Source organism: Thamnophis sirtalis, unplaced genomic scaffold (genome assembly GCF_051295495.1).
Source record: "Thamnophis sirtalis isolate CommonGarterSnake01/CBP01778 unplaced genomic scaffold, rThaSir2_p1.2 scaffold_6, whole genome shotgun sequence".
Taxonomy (NCBI): Eukaryota; Metazoa; Chordata; class Lepidosauria; order Squamata; family Natricidae; genus Thamnophis; species Thamnophis sirtalis.
Window position 1 is genome coordinate 10,342,590 of NW_028261386.1, and position 26,119 is coordinate 10,368,708.

A 26,119-nucleotide genomic window follows, 5' to 3' on the forward strand; every position below is an offset into this window, starting at 1 on the left:
AATGCCGAAGGGGCACAGAATGCTGTTACCTTCCCACCAAAGGTGGTATTTTTACGTGCTTTAGAACTGCTAGGTTGGCAGAAGCTGGGACAAGGAACAGGAGCTCACTCCGTTACGCGGCACTAGGGATTCAAACCGCTGAACTGCTGACCTTTCTGATCGACAAGCTCAGCGTCTTGGCCACTGGGTCACCGCATCCCTTCCTCTTAGCATATTATCCAGATGCAAACTCTTCAGTGTTTAAATATCCTGACTAAATACAGTATATCATGTGAAAACTCGCTTTTACCCAGAATTTTAGATCTTGGAGAAAGAAAGAAAAAATGTTTTAAAGAAGATTTTTTCCCCCTTTTTCTTCCACCAACTGTGCTGAATTAAAATCAGCCAATGGTTAAGGAGGCCCATCAACACATGCCAAAATCATGACAAGGGATTGCACTCCAAGTGAGAAACAGTGTGAGTTTTTGTTTGTTTCTAAGCACATTTTCATAGGATTTTTTTTCTTTAAATTAAGATTGTATATTTCACATTCTACATACACCGAAGCAAAAATAATCCCTTTGCTTATAGGGAACTTGGGAGAAATACAGTTCCTCATGAAAACATGAGGATCATCGACTAATAATTGGAAACAGTGTACTCTCTTTTTAAGAATGACAAAGGGCAGGGAATTTGATCCTTAGAAAGCACTAATTGCAATTCTGTTGGCTATAAAAATACACACACACATATGTATGTGTGTGTGTGTGTGTGTGTGTGTGTGTGTGTGTTGTGTCACAACCCCTGGTATGCCCAAATATGGGAGGGAGCATACTGCTTCTCTTTTCTGTCTATCAGCTCACTCTAGGAGCCATCCAGACAGAAAGCCATTTTTTTTTAATGTTGCCTTTGTTACATTTAAATGTGTTGCAATTGTGCTGATAAATAAATAAAGGGAGACTAGTATAGATCTATTTCAAGCTATTCAGCTCTCATTAGCTAACCATACCCTTACTGGGAATCAAACATATATATATATATATATATATATATATATATATATATATATATATATATATATGTATATGTATATGTATATGTATATGTATATGTATATGTATATGTATATGTATATGTATATGTATATGTATATGTATATGTATATGTATATGTATATGTATATGTATATGTATATGTATATGTATTTGTATTTGTATTTGTATTTGTATTTGTGCTGATAAATAAATAAAGGGAGATTTATCAGCACAAATACAACAAAATGTAACAAAAAGGCAACAGTAAAAATATTGGGTTTCTGCCTAGATGGTCTCTTGTGACGAGCCGAAGGACAGAGAATGGAAGTAGTGATCTTCCTCCCATATTTGGGCATACCGGGGGTTGTAAAAGAAATCATATATATATATATATATATATATATATATATATATATATATATATATATATATATATATATATATATATATATATATATATATATATATATATATATATATATATATATATATATATATATATATATATATATATATATATATATATATATATATATATATATATTCAGCAAACATCTGGTCCAAGATATGTTCTAGCAAGGCAGAACCTGTCTCATTTATCAATTTGTTAAAATCGATTATTTGCATAAATTTTCAAACATAACTTTCTGTAAATATTCAATATTATTACATACATTTTCTCCCAAAGTACCAGCTTTTTAATGGAAATTCCCTCAAAGATTTTTTTTTGTAAACACACGCTCTTTGTGATGAAATTTTCCCCTTTCCACTCTTATTTTTTAAAAATCTACACTTCTCTACCATATTGACTGATTATGTACCATCAAAGTCATTTTGGACTCCTAGCATCCACAGAAATAGAATTTTTTCCATAACCATCTTTTTTTTTAGCCTATTATTTAGGCTCTCATATTTCTTACACAACTCCACTGTGATGTATACAATTTCAGAAACGATCCTTTATAGCTGTATCTTTCACAAACAAATTGGTTTAATGTGTGTGGGGGAAATTTCCATGGGGGTAATACAGAGTTTAGGGTCCATTCACTGCAATGGCAGAGTCCATGTTCTTGTGTTGCTGCATATCTCTTCTTTTAAAGCTCCCTGGTGGGTTGCATCGACATCCCTGGTACTCCATGACATTTCAGGATCATTCTGGCTCTTCTTTGAACGAGTCACATGAAGTCGAGAACAACGTGGTGTGCTTGGTGTGAAGAACGCATTCTTCAAAAAGTTTATAAAATGTCCTTCCAGAATGCCAGAGCACTTGAAACTTCCAAAATGAGACTGTGATAGACATCTCATGCTACCTTCATGGAAGATGACTGGCTTTTTAAAACAAAAATCTTTTTGACATGGTATTCCATATTGATATATTATCTCATTTCCCAAGATTGTGTGCATTCAAAAAGAAGAATATCAAAAGTTTCATCTCTGAACCTCAAATATAATTTGCTGGTCCTGTATGTCTGGAGTGGGGATTTGCATTATTATTATTTTTTAAATGTTTGTAAGTTTTCATTACTGTCCTTAAGTCATGATGCTCCTTGAGCCTCCAGGATAATGACAGCTGTAGATCAGGAATGTTTTCATTCTGTCCGTCAGTAAAGTTTGGCAGAGAGATAACCGAAGATCAAATAAATAAAATGTTAAAAAAAAACCAACAACAACAACTCAAAACACCTTCCCTTATGAGTCTTCCCTGATATTGTGAATGAGAGTGGAAGGCTTGAATGTCTCCCCTGGTGAGAACTCAGTCTGAAGAAATCTTGAACGTTGGATAAGAAGCTCTCTACTTGATAAAATGTTTAATTGTCCACCTTTGACCTGTGCAGCTGCGGAGAATAAGATCCATACCTGACGTGCCTTTATTTTCAACTTCCAAACAGCGTCCTGTCCCTTTGTTTAGGATTGCACCATGCTGGATTGCGTTTAAGAGAGAGAGAGAGAGAAAGAGAGAAATAAATTAGTGTTTACATCCATCACCTTTTAATGGGTCAGATTACAATTCCCATGCCAGTTGGGATTTTTTAATGATATTGTTCTATAGCTGTGGCAGAAAACCTATGGCACACATGCCACAGGTGGCACGCAGTGCCCTCTCTGTGGGTATGTGAGCCGGTGCCCGAATTCAGTTTTGCCGCACCTGCACGCATGCCTCCTGACAGCCGGCTGGTGATCCGGTCTCTGCCGTGCATGTGGGGGACATGGGCGGGGGTGGGGGTGGGTGGGATGCACATGCATGCACAGGGGCATGCACCCCCCACATGCATGCACAGGGGGTGCAAGTGGAAGCATATACATGCATGGGATGGGGTGCATGCCTGGGGCCCACACATGCATTGCATTTGGGGGGTTCTGGCACGTGCACTTTGGGCACTCGGTCCGGAAAAGGTTAATCATCACTGTCCTATAGCTTCAGGCTAAAAAAATACCAGGTTTGACTTGCTATAACTGGATTTACCATTAGATGGGAGCAAAGGGATATAACATTCTAATCCTTTGCTGCCACTAGAGGCAATTTTTGGTTTCGCAGCCAGACTTGCTAGCCCTAAGCAATGGCTGAATATCACTTCTGATCATCATCACCAACAACAAAATATGTCCCTGCACATGTTGTTATTTCATACTACAGCCAAATAATCTAGGCAGGACAGTTATACTGCATATCTGAGAGAAAGGAGGAGCACACCTGCTTTACTTTCAAATGTTTCAGCTTCAATTCTTGGCATGTTTGGTTAATGTTGGAAAATCTCTCCAATGCAAGCAAGGCTGATTTTGGTAGGAAATTAGGAAGCTTCCAGAATTCTAACGTGTGTGTGTGTGTGTGAGAGAGAGAGAGAGTGGGGTGGTGGAGAGGGGGAGAGAGGGAGAGAAAGAGAAAGAGACATGCCTACACTTATTTTGCACCAAGGCAACAAAAGAGAATTCTCAGATTCCACATACTAACTGAAGATAGCCCGACTCCAAACAAGCTCCCATAATATCATATAATGTACTTCATAATAATGCATCAGAATAGCTGGACCAGTGGTTTGATTTAGCGCAGGGCTGTTTCGTATATTATGAAACAGCTATGGGAACATCACTGCATTAAAATTAAAATTAATACAGTCAAGACAGGCTGGAATCAGCTGAAATCCTCTGTTTAGTTTTAGGTAGGTGTAATTTCAGTGGCTTACAAGCATCAGTGCAGAAAAGATAACTGAAAATTGTTTGGTGCATATTCCATTCATTGTTAATTTTGGCTCTTCTCACAAAGTGGTGGCTGTTTGTTTTTGTTTCGAAATGCCATCTGTTTTAGCCTCACTTTTATCAAAACTAGGTAACAAAATGTGTATTCAAAACTGTCTCTTTACTGAATGTTGATAGGAGAGAATGGGAGATGGCTTTCAGCTCATTGCTAGAAAGGATCCAACATTTTAAGGCAGATATATAATTTTAATGAGATGGCCAGGTAGTCTTCCAGCCCTTTCTTCTCCTTTAAATTAAAACACCCTTTGCAATCAGTGATCAAACCCAGTTTGGAGATGATGAAGGACCAATTTGGCAACACTACTACTCCTGGCTCCATTGTCTCAAAGGTGCTTTAACAGATTAACAGAGTTGGAAGGAACCTTGTAGGTCATCTAATCCAACCCCACCCCCCATCCAAGCAGGAAACCCTACACCATTTTTGACAGATGGCAGTCCAGTCTCTTCTTGAAAGCCTCCAGTGATGAAGCTCCAAAGGAAAGCTGTCCCATTGGTTGATTGTTCTCACGGTCAGAAGATTTCTTCTTATTTCCAGGTTGAATCTCTCCTTGATCAGTTTCCATCCATTATTCCTTGTCTGGCCTTCAGGTGCTTTAGAGAATAGTTTGATCCCTTCCTCTCTGTGGCAGCCCCTCAAATATTAGAACATTGCTATCATGTCTTCCCTGGTCCTTCTCTTCACTAGACTATGCCCAGTTCCTGCAATCGTTCATCGTATATTTTAATCTCCAGTCTCCTAATCATCTTGGTTGCTCTTCTCTGTACTCTTTCTAGAGTCTCCACATCTTTTCTATAGTGTGGTGACCAAAACTGGACGCAGTATTCTAGGTATGGACTTATTAAAGCTTTATAGAGTGGTATATTAAGGCTTTTTTCAAAAGACAAGTCGTCTTTATGTTTTTGTCTTTGAGAAAGTAGACATCCAAGAAGCTTAATCAGTTCTGACGGGATGATGGGGTGGATGAAATAATTACCTCTGACATCCCAAATATCCATCCAGTCAGAACTGATGAAGCTTCCTGGATGGGAAGCGAAACCTCTTTTTCTTCCTCAAAGGGAAAAAAAAACCCATAGCCCAATTGCCTTTAAAAAAAAAACTTTTGAAATAACCATGCATTGGATGACTGAGAATCCCCATAGACACCAAGCCCCATTCTAAAAGTATTTCAGAAACAGTCAGCTGGAAAAAAATGAAGATTAGAAAGCTTAGGGTATGGATCTTCTGAGAATAAGCATCATTATTTTTTTTTAACAATCTTTGCAGAAAATCCGTAAAGGTCATCAAACCTTTCCTTGTGATTTTATTGGAAAAGGGCAGAGCTGGATTGCTCCCTGTTCTGCCCAGTTCAACTGAACCGATAGTGGAATTCAGGCCTGGGTTGCAGAACCGGTAGTGACCCAGGCCTGCCACGCCCCCAAACTGGTTCCTTCACCACTGCTGGGCTGCCACCATTTTGAATTTTAGTGACTGCACATGCGCAGTTCACTGTAAATTGTTCACTTATAAAGCCCTTCATGGTATTGGACCTGGGTACTTGAGAGACCACCTGCTGCCAATTACCTCCAATAGACCGATCAGATCCCACAGATTAGGCCTCCTCCGAATTCCATCTGCCGGCCAATGCCGGCTGGCGACTACCTGGAGGAGAGCCTTCTCTGTGGCTGCTCCGACCCTCTGGAACGAGCTCCCCATGGAGATTCGAACCCTCACCACCCTCCAAGCCTTCCGCAAAGCCCTTAAAACCTGGCTGTTCCAACAGGCCTGGGGCTAAAGAGCTTTTGCCCCCCCCCTCGAATGGTATGGTTGTTGTGTGCTTTTAAATTGTGTATTGTTTTGTTTGTCTTTTTATCCCTTATCTGTATCTCCTTCCCTGACTTGGATTGTGAGCCGCCCTGAGTCAATTCAATTCAATTTACATTGAACAGTGCACAGCAGGTTGTGAACTGGTAGTAAAACCAGCAGAAACCCACCACTGGAAGAGGATGACTTACAGAAGGGAAGATCTAGCTAGGGTTATAGTTATTCATATGGTCCAGCTGCAGGAGTGATTTTGAACACGGATTGTTGCTTTAAAAAAAAAAAAGGCTTACCACAAACAATTCATATGAAAATAATTGCAAAAAAAAAAGAAGCACGAACCTGTATAAAACTCCAACGCTTGTGGAGGCTGCTCTTGACTTTCTCGCAGTCAAGCAGCTGAGGGAGTTTACTCTTCACGTTATCCACCAGGCAGCGGGTATCTGGGAGCAAGATGGTGGTCCCGAGAGCACCTAAATGCAGAAATCCTTCTTTGGTGTAGCGAGCAAGCTAGGGAAGGAAGAGAGAGAAAAAGCCAGGTTTAGAGAGATGAATGTTATCCACTGCAGAACCAAATACGGTCTGGTAGTGAAAGATAATATGGATTATTAGGATCTTAAATGATGTTTTGCTCTGGTGAAAGACCATCTCAAGGACTACGCAAAGCTCTGGGCAAAGGTTCAGAGAAGCTGTGGAGAAGATCCAGAGAAAGACGATAAGGACAATCAGGGGATTGAGCCTTACAAAGAGTGATGGGTATGGTTAGACTTCAGTGTGTGGTGATTCAGTGTGTCTGATGATCCCTCCTTCAACATGAAAACTAGAGAGGCAGAAAGTTTGATTGTCCTTTCACTGAAAAACAGTGGAGAAACACCATTTCAAGGAATGGGACTCAAAAGAAAACTTCCATATATTGAAAGGAATATATAGTACAAGTATCTACCATACACACCCTTTCTCTCCCTAAAAGAGCATGGAGATGTTGGTGCATTTTATGGACCCAATACAGCCATTTTTGGCCTCCTGAAGCCCCACCCCCACATCCCATTTTTGTTTTGGTGAAAAACGAGCGGAAAATGAGCCATTTTTCACCAAAACGGGGATGTTTTTGCCTTACCCCAGGTTTAGGTTTATTCGATTTATATGCCGCCCTTCTCCCAAGGACTCAGGGCGGCGTACAACATTAAAAGAAACACATAATACGAAAGTTAAAAAGAGATTAAATAGGATATCCCAAACCCAATTAAAATTGACAATGACATTTTTTTAAAAAAGAATTAAAATTAAAATTAACAGTAATCAATAATTTGTTTTGTTTTGTTCAGGCCAGGCTGGCCCAGCCCTGCTGAAGCCTACAGAGTGCTCCTGGGGATGGGGAGGACAACCCCCCCTTTTTTTTTTCTTATTTACCTCTTCAAAATCTTGGTGCGTCTTATAGTCCGAAAAATATGGTACTTTTTTTTTTTTTTTACAAATGTGGAATTCCATACAATAGATATCCAGCACAGTGTTAAGCCAGGGATGGGAAACTTGTATTGGCAGATACCGCTGAATTAAAATTCCCATTTTTTTCCAACTTTGAATATGCTGATTGTGGTTATTGGGAGTTGTATACTGAAGGACTACTGGTTCGGGGTTTTTTTGACAATCAGTATGTAATAAAAGAGATAGAGAGTTAAGCCAGTGATTCTTACCATGACAAATTCAGCATGTCCTTTTAGAAGTTGGGTTAATTAATGGAGAATGGAAGGACAGAGTGTTCCACCACTATAGGACATGGTACCCAACTAATTTTTTTTTTTTTTAAAAAAAAAAACACATAAATTTAAGATCTGGGATTAATATCAGTCATGTGTCCCAGGAAAAAAATGGTTGGAAAAGTCTTAAGGATACAAGAATGCCTAACCAATGTTTAAAAAAGAGCTACAATTTGTGAAATACAGAGAATGCAAGAGTTGCCTTAACATAGATGGATGGAAGATCCTGTTCTGGAGAACCGTAAAGAGCCTCAGTGGCGCAGTGGTTATAATGCAGTATTGCAGGCTACTTCTGCTGATCACCGGCTGCCAGCAGTTTGGCAGATCGAATCTCACCAGGCTCAAGGTTAACTCAGCCTTCCATCCTTCTGAGGTGGGTAAAATGAGGACCCAGATTGTTGGGGGCAATATGCTGACTCTGTAAACTGCATAGAGAGGGCTGTAAAAGCACTATGAAACGGTATATAAGTCTAAGTGCTATTGCTATCTTCAGCCTTCCATCCTTCTGAAGTTGGTAAAATGAGGACCCAGATTGTTGGGGGCAATATGCTCATTAAACCGCTTAGAGAGAGCTGTAAAGCACTGTGAAGCGGTATATAAGTCTAAGTGCTATTGCTATTGCTATCTTCAGCCTTCCTTTTGAGGTGGGTAAAATGAGGACCCAGATTGTTGGGGGCAATATGTTCATTAAACCGCTTAGAGAGGGCTGTAAAGCACTGTGAAGCGGTATATAAGTCTAAATGCTATTGCGATTGCTATCTTCAGCCTTCCATCATTCTGAGGTCAGTAAAATGAGGACCCAGATTATTGGGGGCAAGAGGCTGACTCTGTAAACCACTTAGAGAGGGATGTAAAGCACTGGGAACCAGTATATAAGTCTAAATGCTATTGCTATCTTTCTGAACTTTGTCTCAGCAATTTCCTGAGTTAGTTTCTAAGCAGGATAAAGTTTCTCAAACTTGGCAACTTTATGATGTGTGGACCTCAGCTCCCAGAACCCCTCAGCTAAATGAGAGACCCAGGCCTAGATTAATCTCTCCTCTAACTTTCAAAACTCTTGTGAAGATTTCAATATAATGTATGGGATTTGGGGGACACAGTAGGTGGTATTGTATGAAATATTCTGCTTCTGTAGACTGCTAACTCAGCCAGGAGATAGCAGGGACAAGCTTGCCTTATCGTTTTTTCAACTCTGCATCTATTACAGAGGAGCCCCTCTTCGTGCCCTAGAGAAATGCAATTAATCTTAATTAACGTTAAATTGACACCGGCTGGAAAATTCTGCGAAATACAAGAAGCCCAGAAATACAGTTGGCGCACTGCTAACTCCATTTGATCGCTTTTGCTGGAAATTAACACCGAACATCCATCTTCCTTGATTATGGTTTTGGTCGGGGTCTGTGTGCTCACAGTGGGAGAAAGTTAATTATATTCCCTCACTCTCATTTTTTTTTCTTCTTCTTTAAGGCTTGCTAAGTGAGGAATGGCCTGTAGCAAGTCCGAACTAGAGAATATCGCTTTAGCATGGCTCCAAACCCTGTCGTTATAAAGTCACCGTAATTTAGAGTGCAGTTGGGTGCCCTGGAAAGGAATTTCTGAAATTAAGCTGTTGTATATTAACTTGCAATATTTTGATATGATTTATTTTTGTTTATTAATCAGGTTTACCTGGCAGCTCATCACGAGGAAAGTGGAAGACTCAATTATATGAGTTAAAAAATGCATTGCCAATTAGAGCTCTTTCCCCCCTCCCACTAAATATAAACACTGTGTGTGTTACTTTCCAAGAGACAATTAAGGTAAAGGTGTAGAAAGTAAAAAAACCACCCCTCTCCTAGAAAAATATGGGAAATATTGAAAAGGCAGAATATTATATTTTCCTGGATAAGAAATGGAGAAATTTGTTTTTGGGCAGGAAACAGACTCACTCTTAATAGCCCCCACCTTTGTCAATGGGCCATTAAAATTCCTGAGCCAGTCTATTCTACATAACAAATATCTCTCCCTTCAGCTCCAGGGTGATGGGATTAAGGCATGATAGTATTAGCCTTTTACCCATCTCACCAAAGGGCACCTGGGAAGAAGCAATGCTCAGCCAAGCTTGGGACTCAAAAGACACACAACCTACAAAGTTAGCTAAGCCCCTGGGAGTCTGACAACCAATCAGAATACCTTTCTTATACAGGAACAGGAAAAAGAGAGGTGGGGCCGAACAGAGAGTATAAAAAACTCAGGAACTCTCAGCAAGCCCCTTCTTTCTGTCTTTTGTTCTTCACCCAACATCTGGAAGCATGGGATCCCCCTTTTCTGTTCAGGAACTCAAGCCATGTGATCCTGTTCATCAACTAAACCCAGAAGAACATTTCTTCCAACAAAGGTTCCCCTTGCACATATGTGTTAGTTGTTCCTGACTCTAGGGGGCGGTGCTCATCTCCATTTCAAAGCCGAAGAGCCAGCACTGTCCGAAGACATCTCTGTGGTCATATGGCCGGGCATGACTAAATGCCGAAGGTGCACGGAACGCTGTTACTTCCCACCAAAGGTGTTCTCTATTTTTCTACTTGCATTTTTATATGCTTTCGAACTGCTAGGTTGGCAGAAGCTGGGACAAGTAACGGGAGCTCACTCCCTTATGTGGCGCTTGGGATTCTGAAGAGACAATTAGCTGAATTTAAAGAAACAAATTGTATGTGTCCATAGCTGGCCTTAAAACCCATGCACTTCACGTACAGTAGCACAATGTTGCAGATTCAATTCTGAAAGAATGCAGAAAAGTATGAATGCAGCAACTCTTGTTGACTCATTACAACAGATGGATTTATTTCTAGGAGCTACACAAAGCTGCATATGTGTGCTCTAATAAGACTTTGGCAGATTCTGCATTTTGCACTCTCTACACTGCAAAGCACTTTCCCCCCTCCAGAATTGAATCTCAAGCACTGTACAGACCAAAACATTATCTAAATTAGAAAAGGCCGATGAGGCCAATGGGAATAATCAACTCAGAGATGGCTTCCCGTAGTGGTCAGGGCAGGTTTGTCCCCCCCTTCCATGCTGCTTTCTGGATAGTGGAATGTGGAAAAGAACAAAACAGAATGGAACAGAGTTGAAAGGGACCTTGATTGTCTTCTACTGCCTGCTCAAGTATGAGACCCTATATCAGTGATGGCTAACCTTTTTCGTCACCGCGTGCCGACCTGCGTGCTGGAAATGGCACACGAGACCATCCCGCAAAAAATGTGCGGCCTCACTGGCCTTTGCACGCAAGGGAGCACTGAAACCAGGAAGAGCAGCGTTCTGTCGTGCATGCATGTGCTGGCACCTGAACCTCTGGTTTCCAGCGTGGGCGTATGCCTGAAAAACAGCTGGCCGTTGCACAGGCGCTCAATGGAAACCTGGAAGTCTGGGTGCTTGTGCGTGCATGCACAACGGAATGCTGCTCTTCCGGGTTTTGGTGCTCCTGCGCACATAAAGGCCAGCTGGCCGGCACACTTGTGTGCACAGGAATGGGGAGGAGGGGCCAGCCAGGCCACACATTCCTGCATGGGATGGCTCTGCGTGCCATTTCCGGCACGCGTGCCATAAGTTTGCCACCACGGCCCTATAACTTTCCAGACAAATAAATGGCTGTCCAATTTTTTCTTGAAAACTTCCAGTGATGGAGCATCCACAACTTCTGGAGGCAAGCTGTTCCACAGATTAATTGTTCTCACTGGCAGGAAATTTCTCCTTAATTCTAGATTAGATCTTTCTCTTTGACAATCTTCCATCTGTTACTTCTTGTCCTCAGGTACTTTGGAGAAAAGGTCAATCCCTTCTTCAAATATTGGAAGACTGCTGGCATTGCCACCCCTAATTCTTCTCTTTGTTAGACTAAACCCGGGATGGCTAACCTTTTTGTCGTTGCAGGCCGAACACGTGTGCGGGGTGGGTCCATAATGCAATGTGCGTGCCCCATGCCCTGTGTATGTGTTTGTAAACCTCCCACATGTGTCTTGACCGCTAAGCATACACACATGATCCCCCATGACCCCCACTCTCTCCCCATCCCTCCTGCACATGCACACATGACCCTCACCCATTTTTTACTTCCAGGTTGGTGCAGGAGGCTCTCCAGGCTTAAAATGGGGCACCAAGGGGCGCGTGCAACGCCCCAAGATGCAATGTGAAGACCCGACCATATATGTGCCTCGTCACCCCGTACATGTGCACAGGCATCTCCCACATGCGCCCCGCTTCCCACATAGGCACGGCAGAGACCCGAAAACTTGCTGGCCATCAGGAGACGCATAAAAAAGGAAAGCAGGCAAGATCTGATCTGAGTTCATGCTTGAAATTTCATCTTTTGTGCCAATATGTACTGAAGCTGGATGGAGTTCCAGCAAAGAACATGCAATTCTCTAGTTTACTGTTTTGGGGCGTGTGTGTAAACATTTAGAGGGGGAAATGTTAAACCTATTTAAGATTTACACCAGGGGTCCCCAAACTTGGAAACCTTAAGACTTGTGGACTTCAACTCCCAGAATTCTCCAGCCAGCATAGTCTACGAGTCTTAAAGTTGCCAAGACCTCTTGAAGACCTCTGATTTACACTATTGAGTTTTTCTTGACTCGAATTGTCAGCGAACTATGCTAATGATTTTTGGCACCGGCAGATCAAATGTAAGTGGGTGGGTGTTGTCTACCCTTGGTTATTCTCCCAAGGTTCTCTGAAAATGAAATTCAATGGTGAATAGAGTAAGGTTCAACATTTAGGCAAGAAAAACAAAATGCAGAGCTACAGTATAGGTGGTACCTTGCTCAATGTAACTGAGAATGGGACCTTGGAGTCCTAGTGGACAACCATTTAAATATGAGCCAGCCGTGTGCAGCAGCTGCCAAAAAAGCCAACACAGTTCTAGGCTGCATAAACAAATGGATAGAATCAAGATCACATGAAGGGTTAATGCTTTATAATGACTTGGTAAAGCCACAGTTTGAATATTGCATTCAGTTTTGGTCGCCACAATGTAAAAAAAGATGTGGAAACTAACTCTAGAAAGAGTGCAGAGAAGAGCAACAAAGAGGATTAGGGGACTGGAGGCTAAAACATGAAGAACAGTTGCAGGAACTGGATGTGTCTAGTATAATGAAAAGAAGGACTAGGGGAGCCATGATAGCAGTGTTCTGATATCTCAGGGGTTGCCACAAAGAAGAGGGAGTCAAGCTATTCTCCAAAGCACCCAAGGGTAGGACAAGAAGCAATGAGTGGAAACTAATCAAGGAGAGAAGCAACTTAGAACTAAGGAGAGAGTTCCTGACAGTTAGAACAATTAATCAATGGAACAACTTGCCTCCAAAAGTTGTGAATGCTCCAACACTGGAAGTTTTTAAGAATAGCAATAGCAGTTAGACTTATATACCGCTTCATAGGACTTTCAGCCCTCTCTAAGCGGTTTACAGAGTCAGCATATCGCCCCCACAGTCTGGGTCCTCATTTCACCCACCTCGAAAGGATGGAAGGCTGAGTCAACCTTGAGCCGGTGAGATTAGAACCGCTGAACTGCAGATAACAGTCAGCTGAAGTGGCCTGCAGTACTGCACCCTAACCACTGTGCCACCTCGGATTATCCAAGATGTTGGATAATCATTTGTCTGGAATAGTGTACAGTTTCCTGTTTGGGAGGGGGTTGGACTAGAAGACCTCCAAGGTCCCTTCCAACTCTGTTATTCTATTCTAGTCTAATAAAATGATTAGAATGCTTTTTGGCACCCTACTCAAGGTATGATTGAAAAAGTCAAAATGTCGGCCGTATCTGTGTGATGGAAACTTGGATCATGTTCTCCTGGGTACCACGTTCACCTTTTCTATCACAGACATTCATTTCCCTAAGGATTTGGAGATTTTTTGGCTTTTCTTCAACGTTTTTCATATTTGTTCATGCCAGTGATAGGATTTTAACCGTCGGAGCGAGGCTAAGCATGCAAACCAGAATGCAATTTATAGCTCGAGATGGATGGCTCCAAGATTGAATATTCTTGTTAATCTCTCGTTTCATCGACAGGTATTTATTATAAGGAATCAAATTAAAATGGGTGAAATTTCTGCCTCTCCCCACCCCCCAGCCTATCTGTCAGAAGAACTTAGGTTTTTACAGCTTCTATGCAAATCAATACACACCTTGATTTGCTGTTGTGTTTGTTTTTAAAGACACGATACAAATGAATAGAAGATAAGCCAGGCTGGGGGTTGGAGGGAGAAAATGATGCTTCATGCTATCTAACAATGAAAAGAAATGGAAAAAGAAGGTGGGAGGGAGAGAGAGGGGGGGCAGATCAGGGAAAGGGAAACAGCTTTGGGCTTCTTTGACAGATGGGTTGAAAGAAGCAAGGTGCAGCTCCAAATTTTAATTCAAGAAATCAAGCCGTAGAAGAAAAGTTGTTTTGTTAAAAACAGTGACTAGGGGCGGAGAGGGGGAGGAACTAACCATACAAGCAGGCTCAGTATAACAAATAATTTCTTTGGGGCATTCAGCTACAAATGCAGAATAAGCAAACAGCATGGAAATTATTCTTATTTCTCTTTCAACCGAGAGATTTCAAAGGTAGGATGTGAGGCTTCTGTGGCAGCCCTGTAGAGCTGGGTTAAGGCCCTCCCAGTCCCTGCTCTGTTCTCCATCTTCTCCAGCGGATGAATGAATTTAAGGGGAATGTTTCAATGGGTTCAGAAAAGCCCAAGTAATCAGGGCTTGATGGTAAGATTGTGTATGCGGTGGTGTGGTGTTGTTCTTCGGATTGGAAGAAGATGGAAGGGCAGGCATGACACATCCATCCACAACTCCTTAAATGAATAACAGAATAACAGAGTTAGAAGCAGTGATGGGATTCAATTTGGCATGGTTTGGTGGGCGTGGCAGGGGAAGGATACTGTAAAATCTCCATTCCCTCTCCACTCCAGGGGAAGGATACTGCAAAATCTCCATTCCCTCCCCATTCCAGGGGAAGGATACTGCAAAATCTCCATTCTCTCCCCACTCCAGGGGAAGAATACTGTAAAATCTCCATTCCCTCCCCGTTCCAGGGGAAGGACACTGTAAAATCTCCATTCCCTCCCTGTTCCAGGGGAAGGTTACTGCAAAATCCACATTTCCTCCCGATCAGCTGGGACTCAGGAGGCAGAGAATAGATGGGGGCAGGGACAGTCAGAGGTGATATTTACTGGTTCTCCGAACTACTCAAATTTTCTGGTATCGGTTCTCCAGAACTGATCAGAACCTGCTGAATACCACCTCTGGTTGGAAGGGAACTTGAAGGTCTTCTAGTGCATCTTCTTACTGACCTGTCCTGAAGCTGTGGAAAGCAGCCATGTGATGCTAGGAAAAGACACAGTTGACCTGTGGACTGCAACTTCCAGAATTCCTCAGCCAATATGCTGGCTGGGGAATTCTGGGAATTGAAGTCCACACGTCTTAAAGTTGCCAAGATTGGACATCCCTAGTGTAGTGGTTAAGGCACCAGAATAGAAACCAGGAGATGATCAGTTTTGATCCAGTCTTAGCCATGAAAGCCATCTGGGTGATCTTGGGTCAGTCACTCTCTCTCAACCCAATCCATCTCATACGTTTGTTGTGGGGAAAACAAGAGGAGGAAGGAGTATTATATATGGTTGCCGCCTTGAGTTGTTTATAAAAATAATAAGGGCAGGATATAAATAAATAAAATTAAAATAAATAATAAATTTGTTGACCATATTTGATAACTGGCCCAATCCTACAGCTCGGTGCTATGTACAGCAAAGTCCAAAACAAGGTCTCCTGCTTGAGCAGGGGGTTGGACTTAGCTCCATGGTCCCTTCCAACTCTATTCTGGTTGATTGATTGATTGAAACCACATGGATACTTCATGAAGACCTAAATGGGATTCAAGGAACCATGAAATTTGCTTCTCTTTCCAATTTTTTTCTCCTTTACGGTTAGGAGTCAATGACTTTTTAGGTGATCATCACTCAATTTCAAGTAGTATTCTAAATGCGAAAGTCAACACATTTCAATATTCCTGAACATGTGTTCTTATTTGAGCAGAGAGAGATCCTTCCAGACTTCTTCGAGTTTTAAATTGCTTTTAAATTAGATAGGCAGTGCTCAGCATGGACTATCGTCTCATCTATTTTTGTGACCCCAGGAAAACAAGAAAGGGAGTTGGAACTTATTCTGAGCTTCCTTCTTTGTTCCCAACTGTAACATTTGAAACAACAATTGCAATACTTAATCTCACTTGAATTTAGGACACAACTCTAGAACTCGACTGTCTTGTTCCGGGTTGGAGATTTTTTTAAAATAACATATTTTTCAGGGTATAAGATGCTCCGAAATATAAGACGCACTTAGATTTTGGGGAGGAAAACAAGGGGAAAATATCTGCCTCTCAGCAATTTGCCTCCTTGCAACAAACAGTACAGACAATATACAAAGTTTGCAGTGTTATGTTTCAGACTATACTTGTACAGATGCTGTTAAAATTGATATGCTTTCTGGAAGTATAGTTATTTTATGCTATTTAAAACAATAGCACTTTTTAAAAGAATAGCACTGGACTTCTTCAGATCAAGCATTTATTTTAAAAAGCTTCTTCCTTATTGGTAAGTTGTCTGGAATAATAATAAAGCAGTCTTTAAAAAATAAGTCTAATAATTTGAACATTCTATAGGTATTTATAGTTGTTGACTTACCTTCTTGCAGCAAACAGCCTGATTAGCACAAGAAAAAAAATATCTGTCTCCCAGCAATTTGCCACCTGGAGCAAACAGCAAGGTTCACTTTCAATTCCTCCCAATCATCAGCTGTTACAGGCTGCAGGGATTGCTGTGGCTTATTGAAGCCTCCACAAGCCCCCCCCCCTCCCCTTTGCTGCAAAGAGGTAAATTGCTGGGAGGCAGAGGCCAAAGAGTTGGGGGATGGTGGGTGGGGCTACATTCAGTGTATAAGACACACCCAAATTTTCACCCTCTTTGGGGGGGGCGGCGGAAAGGTGCATTTTATACTCCGAAAAATACGGTAGTCATTTTGAGTTTGCTACATTTCAAGCTTACAATGTTTTGTACATTTCTAATTACAGGGCTAAGGGATGCAATGGCTCAGTGGCTAAGATGGTGAGCTTGTTGATCAGAAAGGTCGGCAGTTGGGCGGTTCGAATCCCTAGCGCCGCGTAATGGAGTGAGCTCCCATTACTTTCCCCAGCTTCTGCCAACCTAGCAGTTCGAAAGCATGTAAAAATGCAAGTAGAAAAATAGGAACGACCTTTGGTGGGAAGGTAACAGCGTTCTGTGCACCTTCGCCGTTTAGTCATGCCAGCCACATGACCACAGAGACGTCTTTGAACAGTGCTGGCTCTTCGGCTTTGAAACAGAGATGAGCACCACCCCCTAGAGTCAGGAACGAGTAGCACATTGTGCAATGGGAACCTTTATTTTTTAATTACAGGGCTATGCAATTGCCAGCCTTGCTTGCAAGCAAATTTGAAGAAAGCTGTTAGTGTACTTCAGCATTTCTGAACCCCAGCAACTTTAAGATGTGTGGACTTCAATACCCAGAATTCTCCAGCCAGCATGTTGAAGTCCACACGTCTTAAATTTGTTGGGGTTCAGAAATACTGGTCTAGTTCATCAGCTACAGCTACTCCTCAGCTTATGACAACAACCAGGACTAGAATTGCTATGGCTCTTAAGTGAGCCACACCCAATTTTGCAACCTTGTTTTTTGCCGGAGTTGTGAAGCAAATCACTGCAGATGTTAAATGAAATATGCAATTGTTAAGGTTTATGGTTTTATTATTTATAGGTCGCCCTTTTCCCTGAGGGGACTCAGGGCGGCTTACAATATATAGGGAGGGGAGTACAAGACAATAAGACATAAAACAATACATAAGTAAAAATAGTACACAACATTCATCATTCGGGTGGGGATGGATTACGATCTTTATCCCCAGGCCTGACGGGATAGCCAGGTCTTGAGGGCTGTGCGGAAGGTCTGGACGGTGGTGAGGGTACGAATCTCCACGGGGAGATCGTTCCAAAGGGTCGGAGCTACTACTGAAAAGGCTCTCCTCCGTGTAGTTGCCAGTCGACACTGACTGGCGGATGGAACTCGGAGGAGGCCTAATCTGTGTGATCTAATAGGTCGCAAGGAGGTAATCGGCAGGAGGCGGTCTCTCAAGTACGCAGATCCACTACCATGAAGGGCTTTATGGGTGGTAAGTAGCACCTTGAAGCGCACCCGGAGATCAACAGGTAGCCAGCGCAGCTCGCGGAGGATAGGTGTTATGTGGGCGAACCGAGGCGCACCCACGATCACTCGCGCGGCCGCATTCTGGACTAGCTGAAGTCGCCGGGTGCTCTTCAAGGGCAGCCCCATGTAGAGCACATTGCAGTATTCCAGCCTAGAGGTCACAAGGGCCGGAGTGACTGTTGTGAGAGCCTCCCGGTTTAGGTAGGGTCGCAACTGGCGCACCAGGCGAACCTGGGCAAATGCCCCCCTGGTCACAGCCATCAGATGGTGGTCGAAGGTCAGCTGTGGGTCCAGGAGGACTCCCAAGTTGCGAACCCTGTCTGAGGGGTATAAAGTTTGGCCCCCCAGCCTGAGTGATGGAACACTAGCCAAATTATTGGGAGGGAAACACAACAGCCACTCGGTCTTCTCCGGGTTGAGTACAAGCTTGTTAGCCCTCATCCAGTCCCTAACGGCTTCAAGACCCCGGTTCATCATGTCTACCGCTTCATTGAGTTCACACAGGGCGGACAGATATAACTGGGTATTGTCCGCATATTGGTGGTATCTTATCCCGTGCCTCCGAATGATCTCGCCCAGCGGTTTCATGTAGAAATCTGGTTCTCCCACTAACTTGTCAGAAGCTGTCTGAGAAGGTTGGCAATTGCAAGACGCAAGGATGCTGCAACCATCATAAATATGTGCTGCTTGCCAAGGGCCTGAATTTTAATCACATGACTGTGCGGATGCTGTGATGGTCCTGAGTGCAAGAACCAGTTGTTAGTCTTTTTTTTTCAGTGCCATTGTAACTTCAAATCAATCAATGGCCATAATTGGAAGGCTACCTGTCTTCCAGTCTTCCATTATTTCCAAGCTCTGTTCATTAAGGAACCAGAAGAAGAAGAAGACTTGTGAGGGATTAAAAGAGCTGGTTGACAGCCCCTTTGCAAATTACATCTCATCCATCAGTGCTCCCTATGGTGCTGGACTGGGAAGATTTTCATAACTGATACTATGTACTAAGGGTGGGTTCCTGCCAGTTCTAACCTCTTCTATAGAAGAGGTTCCACAAATCTACAGTGCCGTTTAGAACCGGTTTCAGCTCCCTCCCCCTGCCTGTCCGCACATCATCAAGATGAAGACCGAGGGGAGGAATTCTGGGAACTGTCAAGTTTGAACACCCCTGGGTTTTTTTTCCCCCTAAAGGTTTAGGGGTGCAAGGGTCTTGTAACTTGACAGCTTTAAGACTTGCGTGCTTCAAGTGCCAGAGTTATTGAGCCAACATTTTGGTTGCTAAGCAAGAGCGTTGTTAAGTGAGTTTCACCACATTTTACAAGTTGGCCACGCCCATCCAGTCACATGCCTGGCAAGCCACTCACACCCAGTCACAGGGCCAGCAAGCCACTCCCACAAAGCAGGCCACACCTACAGAAGAGGTTCTAAAAAAATTTGAAACCCACCACTGCTATGTACGCTACATGGGGCTATCCTGAAAGGATGACTGGAAAAACCTCTATTGGAGCAAATTTTGGTGTCTGCTAAACTATGCTTGCCATTTCTTTCCCCAAGGTCCTCCCAAAACAGCAGCCAGCTGTCACTCTGAAGGGTCCTGGTGTGTGTGTGTGGGGGGGGGGAAAGCAATACTTGGAATAATAATTCCGGTATGAAAGACCTAGATAACTATAACAGATTTGTGGAAGAATTTCACTTTAGAAAAGTCACCAGGCAAAGGATCTGCCACAGAAGAAAGAAAAAGAGTAGAACACAAGCTGTATTCATGTGTAGAAACTACACAGTAGTTGCCCTTTGGGGGAAAGAGAGAGAAAACAAAACAGCCCCTTGGAGATACAAGTGCAAACGCAGAAATACTTTTGACATTCCTGAATGTCAAACAGGAAAGAGCTCCATAAACGGAGATGCTCCTTCCCCAGAAACATCCTTGAAAGGGATGCACAAACCCCATTTCAAAAAGGAAGACTTTCCTTATTCCATTGAAGGAGATCGAGTTACTGATCCCAATTCTCCAGGTTCTTGTCTGGAGATTATGTCCATGGTTGCATCCTTCGATACCCGCCATTTCCCTTTCCCCAGTCTACTTCTAATTTTTTGTTCTTTAAATACAATGAAAAGGAAGCTGACATGCTATAACGTTAAAGGCTGAATCTGAAATATACTTAATGTACTCATCCTTAAGATCTGCGGTGGCGCAGTGGTTAGAATGCAGTATTGCAGGCTAACTCTGCCATAGCCTGCCCATAGTCAGGAGTTCGATTCGGACCGCTCGAGATTGATTCAACCTTCCACCCTTCCTTTGGTAAAATGAGGACCCAGATTGTAGGGGGCAATATGCTGACTATGTAAACTGCATAAAGGTAAAGGTTCCGCTCGGACATATGTGCTAGTTGTTCCCAACTCTAGGGGGCGATGCTCATCTCTGTTTCAAAGCCGAAGAGCCAGTGCTGTCCGAAGACATCTCCATGGTCATGTGGCTGGCATGACTAAATGCTGAAGCTACATGGAACGCTCTTACCTTCCCACCAAAGGTGGTCCCTATTTTTCTACTTGCATTTTTACCTGCTTTCGAACTGCTAGATTGGCAGAAACTGGGACAAGTAATGGGAGCTCACTCGGTTACGTGGCACTAGGGATTTGAACCGTCGAACTGCCAACCTTTCTGCTCGACAAGCTCAGCATCTTAGCCACTGAGCCACCCCGTCCCTTGTAAACTGCATAGAGAGTGCTATAAAGCACTATGGGGTAGTATATAAGTCTAAGTACTATTGCTACCTTCCATTTTGGTAATTCTGAATTTATTGATCCCTAGATCCCTAGGTTTGTCTATAGTTTAGAAGTCAACTAGTCCAACTTCCTGCTCCACGCAGAATTCACTAAGGCTTCTTCACATTAGAACTTTTGCAGCATCTTTGTTGAAACCACACCATGATAACCAAGTTGAATTCTAACCTGTGGCCCCCAGCCATGGCATGGGTAGAGGATCGCTGTGTGATTTTCCTGTGGCCCTTGATCAAGGCAGACGTCTTTTATCTTGTTGTTCCTCAGCTGTAAAGAAAAAAAAACCCAAAACAGAATGAGTTTTTGCAAGGCTAAGATAAAGACATTTTGACAAGTGCTTTCTCACAAATATTTTATAATTCCCGGAAGATTTATTGATTTGAGATGTGTTCGAATATTAGTAGTTTGCATTGGTAGCTGGGCTGCTGGTTTGAGCACCAAGCTTGGCAATTTGGTTGCAAACATTTCGTCACCATGCGAGGAGATATAGTCAGTGAGCCTTGGATTATGCTTGTCTGCCAGAACACAGGCCTTTAAATACCTTTTTATGAGATGCAAATTCGTCTGAATGTTGTTTGTTACTTCTGAGTCATGGTTTGATTGTGGATTGGCTGTTGTGATGGTTTAAGTACCACCTGTGTGATATAAGTAGTGTCTGTGTGATCTAAAACAAACAACACTAATTTACATCACACAGACAGTACTTAAAACTAAAGACCGACACAACAATGGAGATCAGGCTGGGGAGGGGAGTGGGGACACATGCAGTCTGAAAATCAATTCCCACTGTCCTAAAATATAATCCACACTATTTACAAAAGTAGCAATGGAAAGAATCCCAGGTCAAACAAAGCTGGACTAACATAAGAGTAACACATTTCATCCATTCTTTATCATAGCCAAACTCACTGTGGGTTTTCCTCCCCCCAAATTACTATTAATGTATCCACCAGATATCAAGAATTATCTACCCTGATACATAGGTAATAGAAAGAAATACATTATTGTTATCTTTACAGGATGAGTCTCCTAGGAATCTTTCTCGTTTTCTCTCCTAGCATTTTTTCTCCTCTCCGCCAAACGTTTATCTTTTTAAAGAATTGATGGGAGATTAAAAATGATTTTTTTTCTCTTTCAAAATGGTAAAACCTAATACCTCATCCTCATCTTCCTCCTTCTCTAGGTAGAATGGAAACTTGATATACTGTAAAGAAATAGCCGAATGTTCATTCATAAGTGATAGGTTTGGTCCGGAATAGACTAGTAATTGAAAATGAATTACTGGTGAATTATTTCTGTCTGTTTCCTTAGGCCAGGGATGGGGAACCTTTTTGTAAAGGGGTGCCAAAATTATGCGCGCGCGTCCACACCCACAATTCAATGCACCCCGTCCACTTGTGCATGCACGTGCGACTCCCGCGTATGCATGCACAACCTCCCCCCCCCCCGTGCAGTGGGGGAGTTTTCACCATCCCCAGGCAAAAACAGCCTCCCCCCGGCTCGCAAGAGGCCCTCCAGAAGCCGGAAATGGATTGTTTCCAAACTTCTGGTTGGCACACTGGGCCTGTTTTTTTTTTTTTGCCCTCCCAAGGCTTCAGGAAAACCTCCGGAGCCTGGAGAGGGCAAAAAATGAACTTCCGGTTGGCCCATTGGGCCTGTTTTTTGCCCTTCCCATGCTCTGAAGGCTTTCCTGAAGCCTGGGGAGGGCAAAAACAGTCTCCCCCAGTCTTTCGGAAGGTTGAAAGTCAGCTGGATGGTTATGCACATGTGCACCGGAGCTAATGGCTCATGTGCCAGCAAATATGACTCCTCATGCCACCTGTGGCATGTGTGCCATAGGTTCACCATCACAGCCTTAGGCCCTCTGCCAGCTTGTCAAGCCAATGGCCAGCAAGTGAGGGCTTCTGCAAACTTCCCAGATGCTGCTATGCAATGGCTTTCCACTGCACATTGAAGAAGTGGAGATACCTGCCCTGTTCATATACAGAAAGGGCAGGAGTTTTCAATTAAGGAGAACATTGTGAATGTCCATCACCAACACTATTAAGATAGCCCACCCATAACTTACTTTCTAACAGTTGTTTCCTAGAGCTGTTTCGCCTATTAAAATATATTAATAGAGTAACAGAATTGGTAGGGACCTTGTAGGTCATCCAGTCCAATCCCCTACTCAAGCAGGAGACCCGACATCATTTCTGACAAATGGCAGTCCAACCTCTTCTTGAAAGCTTCCAGTGATGAAGCTCCCACAACTTTCCATTGGTTGATTGTTCTCACTGTCAGAACATTTCTCCTTATTTCCAGGTTGAATCTCTCCTTTATGAATTTCCATCCATTATTCCTTGTCTGGCATTCAGGTGCCTTGGAAAATGATCCCTTCCTCTCTGTGGTAGCCCCTCAAATATTGGAAGACTGCTATCATGTCTCCCCTGGTCCTTCTCTTCACTAGACTAGATTAGCCATTGCGTAAAACCTAAATTTGGAAATTCAATGTGAAAATCACTTGGTTGAATAAAGAAGAATCAGAAACTTTCCAAATGGACTGAGAGCTGGAATCATTTAGCTTGGCAAATCAATTTGAATGCTTAAATCTAATCAACCAGGCCATCCAACCTGAATTGAGATTAGAATTAGGCAGCACCCTATCCATAGCCAATTCAGATCATGCTGCCTAAAACCAATAGTAGACCAGGAATGGGAAACTCATGTCCCACCAGATCTGATTGGTCTATAATTCAAAGTACCTGAGGGTAGGACAAGAAGCAATGGGTGGAAAGTAATCAAGGAGAGAAGCAATTTAGAACTAAGGAGAACATTCTTGACAGAACAATTAATGAGTGGAACAACTTGCCTCCAGAAGTTGTGAATGCTCCAACACTGGAGGTTTTTAAGAAGATGTTGGATAACCATTTGTCTGAAGTGGTGTAGGGTTTCCTGCCTAAGTAGGCGGTTGGATTAGAAGACCACCAAGGTCCCTTCCAATCTGTTATTCTATTTTATTTTGTTCTGTTCTATTCTATTCCCTTCAGCCTTGGCTATGAAACTAATGTTAACAGTTGACAAGACATATAGCCTGATGAATATTGCAAATCAATAAAGGGCACAAAGCCTTCCTAATCAAATGAGAATCCAGAGGATTGCAAGACTAAACAAATACAAGAAATTGGAAAGAAACAACAGAAGACATCCACTCATCCTTCTATAATTAGGGCAGAAAAAATATAACACACATTTCATACCTGATGTGATTCATCATAAAGTAGAATGGATCGGGAATCAAAGTGCACTTATAGCCATCTGTGTGTGTGTGTGTGTGTGTGTGTGTGTGTGTGTGTGTGTGTGTGTGAATTCTACAACTAATTTCTCTCCACTCAATTTCTGGCAAAGGAGAATGTTCTCTCCTCATCAGGTCCAATGACTGACATTATTTAGAGAGGCAGAACAGAGACCAGGATAAGGCTATCAGATGCTACCACCACTTTGATTTGATAACAATGAGATGGTAGATGGCCACCTATTTTGAGCCGTTTCTTCAAAGAGAGAGCCTCAAATGCAATTGTTACATTGGTGGTCCATGTTCACAATAAGGAGGACCTTACTATGCACCTAAGAAATGTGTTTTGCAAGCAAAGGACCCCAGCTTTAATCTTTCCATTGAAAAAAAAAAGGACCACAATTAGCACAGCTGGGGAATTGCTTACGGCTCATTCTATTGCAGCCATAATGACCATGGCTGGTGGTAAAGAAGTTGCCAAGCTCAAAAAACAATTTGAAAATCACTTGCTTGAATGAAGAATCAAAACAATTTTCCAAATGGACTGACAGTTGAAATCAATTAGATTTCCAAATCAATTTGGGTGGTTAAATCAAATCAAGCAGGGCTGTCAGGGTTCCCACAGATGAGAGCCAAGCTTCAAAAGAAATCCAGTTATTTATTAGAAGCAACATGTCGGCAGGTACCCAAGTGAAGCCAGCTCTGACCCCCACATAATTTACGGCCCAATTATGACCCTGTTTCCCCCCTCCCCCCCACAGGGTGTGTCACAAATCACATTCTCCAATGGAGCACTTTCATGGCCTTCCTCCGGCTGCTGTGAGCGATCGTGGGTGCACCTCGGTTCACCCACGTAACACCTATCCTCCGCGAGCTGCACTGGCTGCCTATTGGTTTCCGGATACGCTTCAAGGCGCTAGTCGTCACTTATAAAGCCCTTCATGATATTGGACCTGGGTACTTGAGAGACCGCCTGCTGCCAATTACCTCCACCAGACCGATTAGATCCCACAGACTAGGCCTCCTCCGAATTCCATCCGCCGGCCAGTGTCGACTGGCGACTACTCGGAGGAGAGCCTTCTCTGTGGCTGCTCCGACCCTCTGGAACGAACTCCCCGTGGAGATTCGGACCCTCACCACCCTCCAGGCCTTCTGCATAGCCCTTAAAACCTGGCTGTTCCGACAGGCCTAGGGCTAAAGAATCGTTGCCCCTATCTCGAATGGTATGATTGTTGTGCTTTTAATTATGTATTGTTCTGTGTTGTTGTTAAACTGTCTGTATCCCCCTTTCCCTTGTTTGAGTTGTGAGCCGCCCTGAGTCCCCTTAGGGAAAAGGGCGGCATAAAAATGAAATAAAACTCTAAACTCTAAACTCTGTGGGTAACCTGGGATAAAGCCTTAAGAGAGATAAGTCTGGAACGTGTGTCTGTCTTTTGCTGCTGTGCTATTTCATTGGGCAAGTTGACAAGACTATCCAAATTGAACTGAGATTAGAAATAGATGGCACCTAGTCCCTATTATCTAAAACCAATTCAGATTTAGCTTGGTGGTGCCTCCACCAGGACCCACCAGATGTGATTAAGATGTCTAGATGTCCAGATGTCTATAAGTTCTATCAGTTCTGGCTATGATAACTAACGTTAAGAAATGACATCATCTTGATAAAGAGTCACGGACGTTTCTCAAGTAGAAAGCTGAAGTGTACAGCAATGGTGCAAATCTTGATGGCATCTACTGCAACTGATAACCAACAAAGACAATATTCAAGAAGAATAGTAACTGAGCTCCCCAAAACCCCTGAAAGATACTAAGTCTCCTGGTGTAGACTATTCTGGATTAAATGGAACATGACGAAATGAAACTGATTCCAGAGATATTTGTGATCTTCTGTTCTGAAGGCAAGAATTACATTGGATAGCCATTGGGGTTGGCTGAAGGAGTTTCAATTCCAGTTTGGAGTAAAACTGGCTGATTCTAGCTACTCCCTGC

At 42.8% G+C, this 26,119-nt stretch overlaps 1 protein-coding gene across 1 annotated transcript in view; it reads right to left on the reverse strand.

Annotated features, from left to right (window-relative positions):
• Positions 1–1,984: 1,984 nt before the first annotated feature.
• GALNT17 (polypeptide N-acetylgalactosaminyltransferase 17) overlaps positions 1,985–26,119 on the reverse strand; it is a 372,456-nt gene continuing 348,321 nt past the window's right edge. Inside the window, exons 9-11 of the mRNA XM_087717193.1 lie at positions 21,028–21,123; positions 6,409–6,576; positions 1,985–2,934 (exon numbers count right to left, since the gene is read on the reverse strand). Of these exons, the coding sequence (XP_087573319.1) occupies positions 2,806–2,934; positions 6,409–6,576; positions 21,028–21,123 (393 nt within the window). The 3' untranslated portion in view covers positions 1,985–2,805. The remainder of the gene's footprint in view (positions 2,935–6,408; positions 6,577–21,027; positions 21,124–26,119) is intronic.